General features: G+C 27.0%; 3 protein-coding genes across 4 annotated transcripts; 1 reads left to right on the top strand and 2 right to left on the bottom strand.

The window, feature by feature from the left end:
* Positions 1-224: 224 nt before the first annotated feature.
* Positions 225-2,294, bottom strand: OCT59_028381. Of its 2 annotated transcripts, none has more exons than XM_025319682.2 (8): positions 2,136-2,294; positions 1,944-2,049; positions 1,751-1,840; positions 1,594-1,681; positions 1,148-1,518; positions 830-1,053; positions 599-750; positions 225-523 (listed from the first exon to the last, which is right to left on the bottom strand). In XM_025319682.2, exons 1-8 carry the CDS (start codon positions 2,273-2,275, stop codon positions 498-500), a joined length of 1,197 nt encoding a protein of 398 aa, XP_025173209.1. In that variant the 5' UTR covers positions 2,276-2,294; the 3' UTR covers positions 225-497. The 2 variants fall into 2 exon arrangements, with proteins under 2 accessions (XP_025173209.1, XP_065993968.1); XM_066147243.1 differs by having other exon boundaries at positions 1,944-2,047.
* Positions 2,295-3,125: 831 nt separating this feature from the next.
* OCT59_028380 (uncharacterized protein) lies at positions 3,126-3,741 on the bottom strand (the record flags this gene model as incomplete). The annotated part of the gene is made up of 4 exons (XM_066147242.1): positions 3,126-3,134; positions 3,256-3,413; positions 3,543-3,567; positions 3,709-3,741. The coding sequence occupies 4 exons, from the start codon at positions 3,739-3,741 to the stop codon at positions 3,126-3,128; spliced, it is 225 nt and encodes a 74-aa protein (XP_065993967.1).
* Positions 3,742-6,920: 3,179 nt separating this feature from the next.
* OCT59_028379 (uncharacterized protein) lies at positions 6,921-12,965 on the top strand (the record flags this gene model as incomplete). Its single annotated transcript, XM_066147241.1, has 7 exons — positions 6,921-7,341; positions 7,547-8,842; positions 9,060-9,099; positions 9,308-10,207; positions 10,466-10,526; positions 10,657-10,707; positions 10,798-12,965. The coding sequence occupies 7 exons, from the start codon at positions 6,921-6,923 to the stop codon at positions 11,743-11,745; spliced, it is 3,717 nt and encodes a 1,238-aa protein (XP_065993966.1). The 3' UTR covers positions 11,746-12,965.
* Between the last annotated feature and the right edge of the window lie 5,407 nt (positions 12,966-18,372).

The raw sequence follows: 18,372 nt of genomic DNA, 5'->3' as shown, positions 1-18,372 counted from the left end.
TATTTATTAAAAATAAATGGTTTTTATATTAAAAATATTTTTTATTTGTAAATTATTTATTATCGCTATATATTAATCACAAAATAGCAAATAGCAATATAAAATAAATGATAAAATAATAAATAAAATTAAAAAATTAAACATAAATTTTACCATTTCTAAATTTTAATCATTATGATAGTATTATGATACACTATTAAAATTTAAATTTAATGAAATTACTTTTAAAAATTAAAATATTATACTTTTAGTATTAATATTATTAAATGATTTAAATTAATAATTAATTATATAGTAGAAATAAATATTAATAGCAAATATCAATTAGCGAATTTATCTATTACAAGATATTTGGTTATAATTTATTGATTAATAATAATTTTATTTTTCCAGCTAAACTGGTAATTTTAAAGTGTTAAATTGCTTAAAATACATCCAAAAGTAATCTTATGAATTAAACCGAATTTCCATGGATTGATTAATATTAACTCACTTGATTACTTATCGATTTTAGTTTTTGAAACTAAAAATATATTTAAACAAATATTTTAGCAAACATTATTTTGAAACAAGATATTTAAATTTAATCTAATCATACCTTTATGATCTTCATCATCATTCTTTCTTTTCAGTTCATACTTGTTTGAAAATTTTTTAAACTTTGAAACAAAAAATCCATCCATATTATGAACGTGAGGATAGAATCTTCTTGTTAATTTCAGTGAAGGATGGAAAACCTTGCCTCTATAACTAAGTCGAGTATAAAATATAATGTTTATATAATGAAAAAAAGAACCATTTTTTTTAATTCAATATTCAAATTACGTACTTTGTAAATCCTTCTCTTCCAAAATCCAATCCGGTTAGCACTAATTTTACATTTGGTCGTTTCTTTAAAGCATAGTTTACAACAGCTTCATTTTCTTCAACGGTTACTGAACAAGTTGAATATACGATATATCCCCCTTTAGACGATTTGGCATCTACAGAGTCAATAGCCGATAAAAGAAGTTCTTTTTGCAAATGAGGTAATAAAATAAAATCTTTCTCGGTCTTAGTTTATTATTATTTATTTTAAAAAATGGAGTTTGAAAATTATTATTTTTTGATGACGCAAACTAAAGCAAAATTATATAAATATTTTTACCTTATTTATTTTGACAGATGGATCTTTTGATATAACGCCAGTTCCACTGCAAGGAGCATCCAAAAGAACCCTGTCAAATCCTCCAAGTACAGTAGGAAACTCGCGTCCATCATAGTTGCAAACTACGGTATTTTTAATACCTAATCGATGTATATTGGATACAAGACCTTTAGTTCTCTCCTTGTTTGAATCGTTAGCAAATATTATACCAGTATTTTTCATTAATGCTGCAATATATGTGGACTTTCCACCAGGCGCAGATGCCATGTCTAGTATCTTTTCATTTTCTTGAGGCGCCAATGCCATAACGGGTAAAAAAGACGACGCAGACTGTAATATGTAATGGCCAGCAAGATATTCTGGTGTAGCTCCTAAAATAACGGATTAATATTAATTGATATTACATATATTTTGGCTTAATCATACAAAAATTAAAATAAACATGCCTACTGGAACTGTTGAATCAAATATTGTCAATCCGACCTTCGTCCATTTTCCAATTGGTTCCAAATTTACTCCACGATTTATTAAGGCCTATTAATAAATTTAAAATGCTAAATATTTAATCAAAAACAAACATTAAAAAGATGTTAATTTAAATACTTGGGCTAAATCCCTTCGACGTGTTCGCAATGTATTTGTTCGTATTGTGACTGGTCTTGGAACTTCATTTGCTTCAAAAAATTCCAAAGCCTAAAAAATGTTGAATCTATTCATTAGAATTAGGTGATGGCATTTAACTTTTTTTTAAAAAAATAAAATAAAATAAAAAATAAACGTAAGGAAAATTTTAAACCTCAGATACAGAAAATAAATTAAAAAGTTTTTCTAACAAATACTCCGAATATCCATAGTATACTGCCATATCTTTAATAAGTTGTTCGACATAAGCAGATCTTCCTCTGAAAAATTCACGAAAAAGCTAACATCAATATAATTTAAAATCAAAGTAAAAAAGTAAAAAACGTTTACGAAATATGAAATCAACCTTTCATGATCTCCTAGCTCTTTAAAATTATTAAGCACTTCTATTATATCTTGAATTCGTTGCGAAATAACTGGTAAATCTTCTGTTTCAACTTGCTCTTTACCAAGTAATTGATTATCTGGCAAAACGAATTGATCCATGAGAAAAAATAATTTAGACGGAATAAAAAAAATCAGATGAGATGTACGAATCAAAATTAGTATTGCAAATCATCACGTGCTGGCACCTTTATTTAGAAATTGTACTACATAAATCTGGTTAATCTGGTTCTTTTTGGCACGTGCCATACTTATTGTATTTCACTTTCCTACATAAGACAAGATGATAATGATGCAAATTAATTAATATACATTATTATATTTTAATGGCTTTTTACGTTAAATAACATTTGGGGCAATAATCGCCGATATGTATATAATCCGATCGATTCCTAAATCTCAAATCATATATCCATATATCGGAATCATGTATCGGAAATTCCTTTTCTTTTTAGAGAAATTACAAATCAAAAGGATTTAATTTTTCACAAATCTGATTATAAATGATAAATTAAAAGTAACAAATCATAAAATACGAAAATTATGATTTGTAAAGCAATCAATCAATAAAAATAATTAGAAAATTAGAATTATATATAGTTTCGAAAATAGTCTTATTAATTCGAAAAATGGAAAATGATGACAAATATATCAATAAACAAATTTCTTAGTACTTTCCTGCCTTTTTTTTTGAAGATCATATACAAATTTTGCCAATGCTTTAAAGGTGTTTTGCACGATATAACAATTATTATATTAAATATGGAAAGTGAATCTAAATTAATTTTGGTAAGACAACAAAGACTTTGAATTTACTTGATTTATTAATATCATTTAGAACCGCAGTATAACGACGTTTCACAATACAAAATCCCATATATCAAAGTGGATGCAAATTAATTATTTATCCCCAAACGCCAGACGGCTTTTTTTTTTACTTCTCACGCGATATCTAATAGTTCTAAAAATAACAATTTGTAAGAAAATTGCCATAGAGTTAATGAGAATTTTAAAAGATGGTCTATATTATCCATCCCTTTATGGACACACTATAAGAACACGATCTAAACATTTAATAATACCTTTGCTTTTTTGTAGTGTATACAAATTTCGCTAAATGTATGAGGATTATCTTTTTTTTTTTCAGTACCACCATCTTCTAAACGGCTTATCGAGTAATATTCACCAATCTCGTTTCCAACTCGTGAAAACGCAAAACCAATGAATTGCGTGATTGAAGCTGGAATGAAAAGATTACTTCGAAAAAAAGGGTTACAAATAGTAATTCAAGGGTTAACATTTTATATTAATTTATTTAGAAACAATGCAATTTTATAACTTTATTTGATAAGATATACAACGCAGATACCTCGAGAAAAATCCGTACCCCTGGGCTTCAGAACACGGGATGTGTGAACCAAATAGTAACAGAAGCACGACCATTAATTACTTCTCAGGTACAATCTTCAGATATGGAATCACAAACAATCTCTGATGGAAATTCATTACCACACGAGGAAAACAATCAAACAAACCTGTTTAATTTCCTTGTCTAAAATTCTCCTCATAGAAAGACGCGCGATACTTTTCTTTCATCGGGGAAAACTTTCCACAAATACATTAGGAAAGATTTAATGTACAACTACCTTTTTTAAGTATAAAAACAAAGCGAAAGAAAAGATTGCTTTCTTAGAGATGTAAGAAGATTTGGTTAGCCACAAATGGAAAATGCAAATAGAAAGAATGGTAAGATTGGTTAAAGAATGTAAATTTATTAGAATTGGGGACAAGCCCCTCTCCCCATAAAATAAAATCTTATAGTAAACCGAAAAGCCTTGTAATAAATTTGATGTATCACGCGTAAAAAAAATTTTTTTTTTGTTATGATAAGATAATAAATTATTTGTTACTATAATTCACATAAAAAAAAAACAGAAACAAAGTATTATAGCAAGATATTGTTCTATGTAATCATAGAAACAAAGTATTTTGAAGTTCAAAACGGAGATATTTCTTTTTCAACGTGCTTACATAAAAAATATACCAAGTTGCCATTAAAGGTAAGTTATATAATATTTGAAATGTGGGGTATGACTTATTTAATTATCTTGACAGCTATCTTTTAAGTTATGCGAAATAATAAAAATAATAATAATTTGGGCTTAATATTTGAAAGTAATAAAGGATTTTGTAAGCTTGCTTACCATCATATGTTGTATTTCGGGGGTGGGAAAGACATTTTTTTAAAAAAATTTCAATGGGCGTTAGGGGGTGTGAAAAATGGGGAAAAAATATATTACCTTCACAATTTTTTTTTTTTTTTTTTTTTGGCAAAAAATGACAAAAAAATTAGTTCAATCTTTCAATCATCCGCAGTAAAACCTTTTTTTTTAGTACTTCCCGTGACAATGAAATTGATATAGTCGATATAGTCATGATTATTTCTTTATTTAAGATTTATATTATGCAGAGATGTGCTTACAATTTAAAGACAAAAAAAATGGTATAAAGAGATAATCTTAAACTTTAAATTTCAAAATTCTTTTTTTAAAGGACGCACACAAAGAGTTTCTTTTACTTTGATCGCCAAGCAATTGTGAAACTGTGATAAAAAAACGCGAAACTACAGGGATTACTTTATAATATACTGCTCAATCCGGTTAATTTACTATTATAATTCTACCTAGATTGGGTTTAGATCCTTAAAAAAAATTTCTGTGGCGTAATAGATGTATTAGATTTTTCCGCGTTTCAGGACGAAATTTGACTAATAAAATGGATCACCGGGAACGATTCACGAAAACAATTATAGTCACATATATGTCACAAACATTTTTAACACATCACAAACCCATATGACAAGAGTCAAACATGGTAATAATATTAAGATTCAATGGATTGTTAAATAATACAAAATATATGACCTGATAAAGAAATGCCCAATCTTTCTTTTGCTCCCGTACATGCGGTCCCGAACGTGGAATTAGGGTTCAAAATATGGGGGATTAAATAATAGTAAGTAATGTTACCAACTCTACCGGAATCATACACGATAATAAGTGATAAAAACTGATAAAAACTAGAAAAAGGTTTCGCGATTGTTGATTTGAGTTACCTGTTAGTACCATATTTGTGTTGGATTATCTTGTGAATGAAAGATATTAATGATAATAATTCCGTTTTTGACAAGAGTGGACAAGAATGAGCTTTTACTTACAATATATATTATTATTAATGTATAAATTATAAAATAAAGTTCATTGTGAATTATTTTATTTATTTTTTTTTTTCCTTAGATGCAACAGGTCATAAGGACTTTTCCTTCCATTTCTTCCATTTGTTAGATTGCGTTATCAAAGGGCGTTTCACGGATGTTTCCTCTTTTGAACTATATTATGATGTAATCGAACGCAAGTTTTAGAATAAATATATATAAATATATATTTTAAAAGGAAAAAAAAAAAAAAAATTTTTTTATCAACGAACAGGTTGTGCATTATGGACGTGAATTTCTTGGTCGATCAATCACTTATTCAGCTCTGTTTTTTTTTCTCGCAGAAAACTTTGTACGAAAAACGTAAACATCTAATGAATACAAAATTAATTATGGAAGTTCATTAGTATTATCTTGGCTTAGCAAAATTATGATTATGTCATTAAATGAATTATATTAATGCATCCATCTTTATATCTCACCCTTTTGTTGAAATTTTTTTTTTTTTTTTTTGGCGTTTTTTTTTAGAAAGCACCTCCTTATTATAGACCGCGAGTGTTATTCGTTATTCGAAGAAAAAAAAAATTTCTCTGGGAAAGCGCGTCCGTCTAAATTACTTATTATAAAAGAATTTATTATTAATAATATTATAAAATATAATATAAATAATATTATAGTATTGTCAAAACAGGTAATGGGGTAGGTATACATATATTATGTTTTAATTAAAAATCAAATGCATTTCTGTTTCGTCGATGCAGTTGCTATTTAAAACAAGATTTTCAATCAAAAATTCATTTGAGAATTCATGTTTTCCATACTATAATATACATATGAAATAAGATTATCATAAATAAATTAATTACCCTTGCACTCGGCTTGTTTCCCTCCAAATAAAACAGATAAAAAATTCTTCGCCAAAAAAACATAGAATTTACTAGGTTCCCGCTTCGCCACATTAAAGTTTTGTACAATCCTTTCATTTGGACGTCGAAGATCTTTTCTATTCTATTATTATGCAGTTTACTTGGCACAACGTATCTGCAAACAAGATCTGTTGAATATAACATTCTATTAAAACAGGTTTATAAACGGGTTAAAATGGGGTTTGATGGAGAATATCGGGGTTTATACCCCACTATTTCAGACCGAAAGTTTTAGATCACGTGCTAATAAATAAAGCTTTTTTTGTGACGACACTAGTTTTAGAAATCAAAAATAATAAAACGCAAAACAATGCTTACCACTACTTCTTCGCCATTCGTTGTGTGCTTTGCTGTTCCACCAAAGAAATCGCTAAAATAATACGCTTGTGGCTCTGAGTAGGCCAAAGTAGTTGGAAGGCGGACTTCGTGTATAAAAAGACCGTATTCTTCCAATTTTGCGAAGTATTGAAAGGCGGTTCTGAATATGCACAAAGGCGGTGGCTTTTCAAAATCTCATCACAAATAGACTTCACCTTCCTTTAGGAAGATCATCATTTTCGAAACATATATAGAATACATACACACTTATAAGTCATTTTTTAGAAAAATGTCGAATGCAAACGATAATACGCAAACCGTCGCCCCTCCGCCAAAGAGACTAAAGTCTTCGGACGAGGTATCTTCACAGAGTGACGATTGGCTTAGCGTTGTTCTTAACGAAGTTGAAGTGGATCCAAGAATTGATACTTGGAATTGCTTCTTTCAAGATTCTCACGTGTCGCGACATAAACCTCAAAATTCTGAAATTACGTTCAACACTCCCTTCATATTCAAGTCAGTCAACCCCGCTCAAAATCTTGTCAACGGAGCTGAATCCAACTCACAAAGGAGACAAGAATTTTCCTCAAATTTGTCATCTTTCTCAACAAACTTTCTTTCAGAAGATTTAGTAGGAAAAGTGGTAGAAGTGTTAGGTATTTTATTAGAGGAAGTTAAAAAAGATATTTGGATAACAATAATTAATAAAGGTAAGAAAAAAAAATAGAATAGGATTATTTAAAAGTAGTGAGAATTTAATGAGTTGTTTTAAAGAATTTCGAGGAAGATGATCCTGTTTTATATGTTATTAGTTGTTTAATTTGATTTGTCAATGCATCAATTCCAAATTTGGTGGTACGTCCCTAATATCTATTAATTCAATTCTTTTACATACTTCAAATCTTTCCAAATTAGACCATTTAATCCCAGCAAGCTTTCTTCGCGAATTTAATAAACTCGTTCATGACTCACACCCGAATAATGTCAAAACTCCATTTATCAAATGCGTTGAAGAATTTCGTTCTTTTATTTCCAGAGTTCAATCATCTTACTTATCTCCTGACATAGAATTATTTAAAAATGCTTTAAATTCTTATTGTCAGATTACATCTTTTATTACCGTAGTTCATATGTTATTTGATACTGTGGTCATGGATTTTTTATGCGAGAATAACGAGGAGATATCAATACGTCAATTAAGTGTAGAAACATTCATGAACATTTTTCATGATGATGACAATTTTTTAAAGCGAAATATACCATTTGATGATCAACCGCCTAATGCAAGCGAAAATTTAGAAGCTTTCACTTGGTATTATCGTTTGGTCGTAAGATCTCAGCCTCAATACCAATGTGACCTTTCGGTGAGATTTCATTCTCTAAATATCCATTTTACTACATTGGAGCCAATTGAATCAATATTATCAATATTGTATACGAAACACTTTCTTAATGTATTGGCCAAAGAACAACAAAAAGATCATGGTCAATTCTATACCCCGAGGGAGGTTATGCAATTCATGTGGGATCGTGTTTTAATTGGAAAAGGAAATAGGACTTGGATAGAAAAACTTTTAGGAGGTTCATTTCAAAATTCTAGTTTATATCCAAATCAATCGTCTTCTAATTGGGGAGTTCTTCCTCAAGCTCCTAGTGTACTAGATCCTTGTATGGGAATAGGCTCGTTTCTTTGTGAATATATAAGCCGTTTAATACTTGCAGCTCAACAATGTCCTATTGTTTGGAATAATTCAGTGGCAATTTCCAATCTTCTTCATTCATTGTCCGTGAACCTTTGGGGAATAGAAATAGATGCATTTGCATATCATCTCTGCAAGATAAATATTACTTTGCATATCTTACCTTTATATAAACGTTATCTTCACCTTACAAGTCTCATAAATGACCTTAAGTTATCGAGACTTCACTTATTTTGTAATGACACTTTAAATTTATATCTTCCGAAACGAGAACATACATGGGAATATGAAAATTTATGGTTATTGCGATCACCCCAACGTCTTAAGTTTGATTTTATCGTCACTAATCCCCCATATATGATTAGAAAGACTGGATTTATTTCAGAACCTGATAGTGAGCTTTTCGATGAAAGAGTTTTGGGTAAAGGTGGAATGCAAGCTTATGCATATTTCTTTTGGTTCTGTGTCGAAAGATGCCGAGAAGAAATTGGAGAGGTTTGTCTTATCAGCGGTAAGTTTGACAAACTTGTTTTGATATTATACATTTCTTGTTTTGAAACTTGTTTTTATGGTAGAGATTTTCACATTTGTTTGTGATGATAATATCAAATTATGCGCTGAAACAATGTTAATATTAAAAAGTGTTCATTGATAATGTTTACCATGCATTTAATAATTACTAAATTTAAAAAACTCGTTTTATTTATATTCTTTTACAATTAAAATAGCGAGTCAATGGATGGGATTAGAATTTGCCGACAAATTAAGGTAATGAATAAAAAAAAATATGTATATTTTTTTTTTTTATTGCAATAGAAATGATATTTAGTACGAAATCGAGAATAAGTTGATGCCAAATTCGGATTTGATGCAACAACTTTTCTCATAATGACATAAACACACACTTTCGATTGTCAAAGGGACATCATATTAACATATTCTAAATGGTTTAAATTCTTATTTTTACACATAATAGGGCTTGGATGTGGCAAAAATGCCATTTGGTCGAATTTTTCCAATTCGAACCGTTCAAAGTTTGGCGTAAAATCCAAACAGATTCTTTAATATTTCGACTTCGTCGTAGAAGCGAACCAATTTTATCAACTAGCGTTCCTCCCATACAACCTGTTTTAACGGAATCTTCAATTCTTTTCCTACGTTATATGAATCGTAAGGCAACTCTTCATGAAACACTTCAAGCTTATTCTAATTTTGACCCAAATAATGCCCAGTATGAAAAGGATATGCAATATAAACTCTCACTTCCATATCCGATGACACAACTTCCATCATCTACAAATTCATACTCATTCACATTTTTAATGCCTTCTTCGGCAGTGAGTGCATATTTACATTCCATTACCGCTCATCTACCTTCTCTATGTGACCATGCTAGCATGAAACATACCTGGGTTGAAAATAATCCATTAATTTGGCACAGAGGCCCTAACACAAATCCAGTATACGCTCTTGTAGTTCGTACAACTTGGGCGTACAGTAAATTTGGTCCCGAAGTGTGTAGACGCTGGTTGCGTCCAGTATTTTATTGGAACGGAAAAAATGGTGGAAAAGAGGCAGAATTTTGGCAGAAAATGGGAGATGAACTGAGGTTAGAAAAAAAAGAAAGTTCACCCGCTGAAGCTTATGTACCTTTTATTGTGAATAATTCTGGAGGAACGACAATTGCAAAAGATGGACTTGAACAAGATAGATCGATGTATTCGTTAATAATGGTCGATCGAGATGCTGTTGATAAGGTTAGAAGGGAATTTGGTGAAAATAGTGAATTCTGGAAGTATTTGAAGGAAGCCCGTAAGTATTTACAAACAGGTTTTACTTCCAGAGAAGTGGTATACTGTGGTACAAGCAAATGCGGGTAAGTTATGTTTATTATTATTGTTGGCTTTTTTATTAATACCTGATAGCTAGCTGTATTAAGTATTAGTTACATGCTATCAGACAACTTCAATTACTATATACTTTATAGTTTTAGTATTTCTTTTAATATTTATATTTAAAATAGCATGCACAAATAAACAGTAGAAATTTTTGTGGGAAACAAACTATATTTGGCTACAAATTAAACAATTTTTATTTTTAAATTAAACTTTAATTTTTTTTCTTAAAATTCTAGGATTGATGTACAAACTAAAATTATCCATCCTATTAATTATGGATATTTTTCGAAAAACCAAGTAAGCATGTTGAATTTATTAAATTACTTAAAAATAAATAACATATTTGAAGCACGAGATGAAAAATTTCATAGATAAAATTTCTTAAAAATAAAAAAAAATTTGTTTTTTCTTCCTTATCTTATGATAGCCTCGCCAACGGTTCTTTATAGACGAAGACAACGTGTGCGTGACTAATCAGGTGTGTTAAACCTTCTCCATTAATCCGGTACCTTTTTTTGATGGGGAGGGGAAAAAAAAAAAAGCTAAATTATCTCTTATATAACACTAGTGTATTTATTTTACTGTAAAAACTACCACAAGACTTCCACCATATTTTTTCCTTGGTATTTTAAATTCAACTACCATTCAACACTTTTTATCCCACCATTGTAAATACGATCAGCAAGGTAGGATGCGACTTTTCCGCGAGAACATGGCAAAAATACCATATGCAGCACCAGCTCACTCAGATGGAGTTGAGTGGTTTATAAGGTGCGTACAAAGGATGATTTTAGCTCGCCAAATGCTCTACGAGGGCATACGAATATGCGGAGATGAGGATAAAGTCGCAAGTACAATTGTAGAAAAATTAAGGAGAGGAGCTTGGCAGTTGACTGGAAGAGAGTGGCAAGAAAAAGAAAGTAATGCTTACAATGATGAAACTAGCGTTATTTTGAGGGAGGAACAGGAAGGAAATTGGGTGATGGTGAAACAGTGCCGAGGACGAGGCGATGGCGTTGAATATTCTTTGTGCCCTGGAAGTGGGGGAGAACAAGTAGCAAGACACGAAACCGAAGAAACAACCGAGCAGACAACTACTTTTCATAACTTCTCATCCGCTGCGGATGCCGCCGTATTGAAAGATCACCGTGCACCCAGCGGGAACAACATTTCAAAAACCCACATAATGAAACCATTCTTCGAGTCTTTGCTTTACGCTTCGGCATGCCTTCAGTACGCGATAGATCAGTACACGTACACATTATATGGCATTAATGCCAAATTTCAAATGGCACTCGAAGAAGAGCTAAAGCTCGAACTTTTTGAAGCAATTTTGAATAAATATCCTCGATTGAACGGAACTGCAGGCAATGAAGATGGAGAAGAGAAAAAAGGGAAAGTACCAGAATGGGGAGAAAGGTTATTTGAGGAGGTCGAAGTTTCAATAGAAGAAGGACAAAACTTATTACGACAAAAAAGAACAATTTTATTACGAGGATATAAAAATATGAAATGAGGGATAGAAATTTGAAGGGGGTTTTTGTTCTTTTTTTTTTGTTTGGCAGTTCCTAAAAATAGTAAGACTTATCTTAAAGTATTGAATGTATTGAATTCTTTTTTCCCGCAATTTTCTTGATTTTTTATCATTCAGAATATTAATTCTATTAATATTCCTTTTTTTTTTCTTTACCTTGCTCGTTAAGGTATTCCGAAGTTTGGCGTTAATCATTATCGTTGTTTTTTTTTTTTATCGATTATATAACCTCTTATTAGTTTAAAAGAGTTTTCGGTTTTTTTTTACGCAGCATTCGTAAAGTAATGCAAGTAAAATGCATGGCTTTTAATCTTGAACGCATGAGACGTACCTTTTAATTTTACTCGTTTCTTTTTAGTTTGAACAAATGAATTTCTTTTTACTTATTATTTACTCCGTATGTAATAAGTACTATTATATATATAAATTTACCTTTTTCGATGATTATCTTTTTTTTCTATTTTCTTTACTTTTTCTTTACTTCTCAAATCTCAAATATTTCAATTATCTTCAAATTACAAATTTTTTTTTAGAGAAAAAACTATATATGATTAAAAAAAAAAAAGAAAATGTATATGACAACAATTAAAGTAATAAAAAAAATTTAAGTTCTTTTCAAGGAAAAATTATGTTGAATGATTGATTGATTTATTTACAGTATTCTATGAATTCTACAAAACTCATTCAAGCAAGTAATTACAAAGAAGTAGAATAAAATGGAATAAAAATAAAAAAAAAAAATAAATAATAAATAATAATAATAATTGCACATAATACATGCCGCTTCCTTACAGAATATGAAAAGAACACTTTAATGATCTCTTTTTTCTTTTTTATGCAAATGCAAAAGAAAACAATGGATATTACATTAACTTTAACATTTCTAAAGTCGATTTTATTAAAAAAGCTCCATTGACTTTCTACATTGTTTATCATCGTTTTCTTCACCTTTTCGCTTTATTCAAATGAATTTATTTAGTGATTAAGTAATCTTTAAAATTGACTCAGAGATCTTTGAGTCGAGAAATTTATTTAAAGATCTTTCAACAATGAACATTTTTTTAGCTGTTGCATAAGAATGTAAATGTATAATTAATTTTCACGAGAAAAAAAAATAATTAATAAATATATATATATTTTTTTTTTTTCTCTCCCCGGCACGATTAATTTGACTACGTGATTTACTTTATACTAATAACAATGACACTTTTTTACAAACAAAAAAAAAATTACATTTGATTTGCAACGTGCACAAACCAACTGTCAAAAAAAATGAAATAGTGTAACCATCTATTGTCTTTTATTGTAAAATAAACAATGTCAATCATTTTTTTTTTCAAAAATACTGCGCCATGTTGCTACGCATATACGATATGATAATGTCGCTGAATAAACGTATTGATGACTCCTCTCTGTAATTTACATGCATTCGTGAAAAAAATTATTTCTTTGTCTATTGAAAAAAAAAAAAAAAAATTCTCATCTAAAACAAAAGTAAAACGTAACTTTAATAGCAATATAAACTTGGGAGTATTTTGTATGACTACCCCTTGTTTTAAATCCCTTGTTTTAAATTTTAATGATCAGTTTTAACAAAAGATGAAAAAAAAAATCTAAAGAATCTTTTTTTATTTTTTTTTCTTCTTTTTTTTCATGAGTTTGTATTTGATAGGTAACAAATAAAAAGTAACATGATAAATATGTTTGGTTTTTTTTTTAAAAAAAAAATTTTTAACAAATAAAAAAACTATAAAACTTGTTATAAAACTTGATTATCTTTAAAAGTGCGATACAATCTGATAATTATGTGTTTATATCTTCCCACTATCTTAAAATTTTATAAAAATGACAAGATCTAAAAAAAAAAGATTGGACTGAAATAAAATTAAAATGCGCGCTAAAAAAAAAAAAAATTTTTTTTTTATTATTGTAAAATGGATATATTGAAAAGTACGCCAAATTTCGGACATTTCATATGTTGAGGCTACAGACCGATTATAACACTAACGTGTCTTTATAATGAAGCTAAAATGACTATCTAACAGATGACGTAGAGATTTAATGCAAGGAGAGAATGTAGTAACACTTAAATATCTATGTATGGTTTATATTAAAACATCGCGAAATGCAAAATATATTAAGGAAATAAAATAAATACTCTTAAAGAAGTTTGGCTTTTTTATTTTAAGATAAGTGTGTGAATTTAAAATTTTTTGTGGTAGATAAGTCATGTTAATATCAAATGTTTTTCATTTTCATGCAGAACATTAAAACAAATGTGGAAGTAAAAGTTCTATACATGTGTTAAAAGATTTTTTTCTTTGAAGAATTAGAGAGAAGATTAAGTTTAAATAACTCGAAAAAAAGGCTCATTATAATTTGTTACAAAGATGTGTAACTTCTTTTTTTCTCAAAGATTCAAGGTTTACGTTTCAGAATCAAAAGTGCATATGTGATTAAAAAGCTCCGAGTGATTAATGAAATTTTATTTCCTTCACATGAATTTTAGCGTACTTACGGAACGAGTTGCATTTCGGTTGTATTCCAAGTCATCTGATTTTATTAACATTCTATTGTAAAGTTAGACTGAATTTTATATGGTAAAATTAAAAAAAATTCCGGTAAACCGTAAATTTAGTCAATTTAGTCAATTTAGTCAATTTAGTTACGTGCGTGGCACAGCAAGGGATGCAAAAGTTACCTTTTTGACCTATATCACCTACTTAAATAATGTAGTATATAAAATAGTAATATGAAGTGTATCAAGAAAACAATTAATATAAAAATATTTTTCAATTAATGTTTTATAATTGAATAATTGGTTTTTTTAAATAACTTTGAATATTTTTATTAATAAATAATTATAATTTAGCAGTATAAATAATAAAAAATATTTATTTATAATATAAATAAAACCATTTAAATATTTTATTAAAAAAGCTTTTTCTTTCATAAAAATATTCAGTAATTATAAAATATTATACAAGTTTTTATAAAAATATATAATTTTAAAGTTAAATAAATTTATAATTTTTGAATCAATTCACTATATATAAAATATATATAAAAAATGTTGTTTTTATATAAGTCAGTTTTATATTTTTTGTATATTATATACTTAAAAATTTTTGATATTTCATTAAAATAAATTTAATTATGAAATAAAATCCATATTTTTTAATATTAATAATTATTAATTGTAATAATTAAATTTTTATTAAATTATATAGAGTTTAAAAATTTATACATAAATGTATAGCAATGTATTCCCCTATATTATATTATATGTAAAAGTCAAAATTAATATTTCAAACTCTTTTTAGCCTTATAAGTAAAGTTATAAAACAGGCAATAATACATATAAAATATGTATTTTAAAGGTTTTATAATAAATATATAAAGTTTACACTACATTTATTATTCAAAAAAATGAATTTATGATATCAAATGATCAGCAAATTTACTATATAATAGTTTTCAAAAAAGGAAGATATGTTTTAACAGTGTTTTAATACTTTTATATAAAATTATTATTCTCAATTATATTAAAATACTAATTTGCTAAAATTATTAATATAAATTTATAAAAATTAATATAATTTATTAAAATAAAAATATATTTTTATATTAAATTATAAATCATACTACAGTATTTAATATTATATTGTATTATTATTAAAAATGTTAAAAATGGTATTTATAAATATATAAAAATGATGTCATACTAATTATTTTTAAAAGAGAAATAATGTAATTTTTGATAAAAAAAAATTTAATATAAATTTCATATAGTTTTTTAAATTATAATTTATAAGTAATTTTACCTGTTTTACTAAAGAGAAGTAAAAAATTATCTGAATAAGAATAAAATTTTCTTATTTTATCTATTAGTTTATTTATTAGTAATATATTATTTTATTTTATTTCTTTTATTAACTTTAAATTCTGAAAATATTTTTAATAATATATAAATAATTATTTTAAATAAAGAAAATACTTTAACTATTTTACTTTATTACTTATAATGGAAATACAGATTTCAGAAGTTTTGACCTTATACCTTTTATCATTGCATGAATTTTTATTATTAGTAGATATGTATAAAATTTATATAATAATTGGATATTTATTATGTATAATACCTAGATATTTATTAAATTATTTTAAATAATAAAATCAATAGAAAACATAGAATTCCAAATAAGTTAGGTCAGGTCAGGTTAATTGATAAACCTAACCTGAAATTTTTTTTAAAACAAGTCAGGTCAGGTTATATCAGATTATCTGTTTGACCTGATTTGAACTAAACCCTGAAAATTTTCAGGATTTTTATTAAAATATCAAAAAATAATAGTGCAAAACATTTTTTTTTTGAAATATTGCAATTCACTTTTTTATATTAAAATCATATAAAAAGGTGAATCACAATATCATAACTAACTTTTTGAAAGCAATCTTAGAAGATTTACGATCAAGATGGGAATTTCCTCAAGAACTTTGTATAAAAGGATCATTTCTTGATCCTCGTTTCAAAGGCTTAGACTTTGTATCTCAAGAAACACGTGAGAAAATTATTAATCAATTAGAAACAGAATATGAAGTTCTTAAAAATGATTCAATTCCTAGTATTCCTGTGAGATCTAATTTAACATTAACAACAATGGGCAGCTTTTGGATGAAAAAAAATGAAAGAAATGTAACTCCAATAAAGAATGAAGTCTAGCATTATCTTAATTTACCAGAATTACCAGCTCTTGAGGAGTATGATTCCTTTACATGGTGGACAACAAATAAAGCTCAATATCCTATATTGTATAAAATGGCAATGAAGTATCTTTCTATTCCAGCCACCTCTGTACCATCAGAAAGACTTTTTTCTGATGCTAATAATTTAGTTACTTTCCAAAGAACTCGCTTAGATTCAAGTATCATTAACAAAATTATGTTTTTAAAAAGAAATAGAGAACATGTGGATATATTTGCAGTGAAAAAATAACTTATTAAATTGGAAATGAATTAGTTTTTTTGATAAATTTGTATTAAACATTCTAAAATATTTCAATAAATAAAATTTATTATAAATAAAACTCATTAGTTAAATTTATTAGTTAAATTTATTAGTTAAATCCACTTAAAACTTCATGCGTCGAGATCATCAAAATTGCTGTGCAACAAATGCAAAAAAAAAATGATTGGTGCTGTGAAATTATTATACATAAATTCGATTAAGATTCAATTAATCAAAACTAAAAATCGAATCGCTAAATCGAATCTTTAATCGATTCTCAAGATTCAATTTTCAATTGAATTGATTTCAATCCCTAGCCAGAATACCAAGCTGAGCAGAAACAACTTTTTATTTAGTATTACTAAGATATACACTAATAATTTATTTTTTGTAAATCTTTAAAACTTCGTTTTTATACATTTAAAACTAAAAGAAAAGTTAAAAATAAATATTTTATTATCTTTTTTATTTATAAATATGATAGAAAAAAATTACCAATCGTAATATAAAAATGCAAAATCACATAATAAAATTAAATACTTTTTATAGGCCAGTGTAATGCGATTAAACTTACAATTTACTTTAGAAATTCTAATCATAAATTTTTTATAGTAAAATTACATGAACAGTAAAAAATTACTTACAATAATAAAATTTATGCATTAGCAGCTCCAGAAGAAATCTGGTGGAATAGTTATTACAAAATATATTCAAGTCTTTTGAGAACTCAATAAGTATTACAAGCAAATTTACCAATATATTGTTAAATTCATTATTAATTATATTATATTTTAATTAACTTATGAAAATTTAATAATTTAGATACTTGCAATTAATTTTAAACCATTTTTTAATTAAGTTTGACAATAAGCAGGAAAAATTCCAACTATTTTATGTGAAATGTTTGAAATCATTGATTCTGAATTATTTTGAACGAACATATATTTAATTGTAAAAATGTTGTATTTATATTGCAAAATACTAAATATTTTTTAAAAGGATAAAACATATATATTTATTTCAAGTTACATACTATTTTGCATATTTTTTTCAATTTTGAAATAATTATGCAAATATTCAACTTGCTGTATATGATTAAAAAAAAAATGGAGTAACTGAGTATAGTTTGAAAAGAAATTCACCTATATTTTAAGTAAATTTGATAATTTTTGTTTAGGCAAATATCTGTTTAATGATAATAAATATAAACAATTTAATAATAATATCTGAAGATATTGGTATTTTGTAAAAGTATCTACAAATAAATTAGAATTAGTTGCTTATACATTATTTGGTATTTATGTAAATACTACTTCTATTAAATATTTATAGAGTTGTATAGGTTTTTTGCAAACTAATCATCAAAATCATTTAAAGGTATTTAATTTTTTATTTTATAAATAATATAAACAAAGAATATAACTAATTTACACTCAGAATGATTTTAATTATTTTCATCTAAAATGATTTAACCTGATAATTTATATAACAAATAATTTACCCAGTGATACACCTCATTATTAAATTTGTACATGTGCATCCTATCAAATTTTATTGGCTAATTAATGTACTGATCATTTCTGGCTTATGTTTGTTTATTT

Source organism: Rhizophagus irregularis, chromosome 8 (genome assembly GCF_026210795.1).
Source record: "Rhizophagus irregularis chromosome 8, complete sequence".
Taxonomy (NCBI): domain Eukaryota; kingdom Fungi; phylum Glomeromycota; class Glomeromycetes; order Glomerales; family Glomeraceae; genus Rhizophagus; species Rhizophagus irregularis.
Note: the sequence above shows the minus strand (reverse complement) of the source record. Positions and strands in the feature narration are given on the sequence as shown.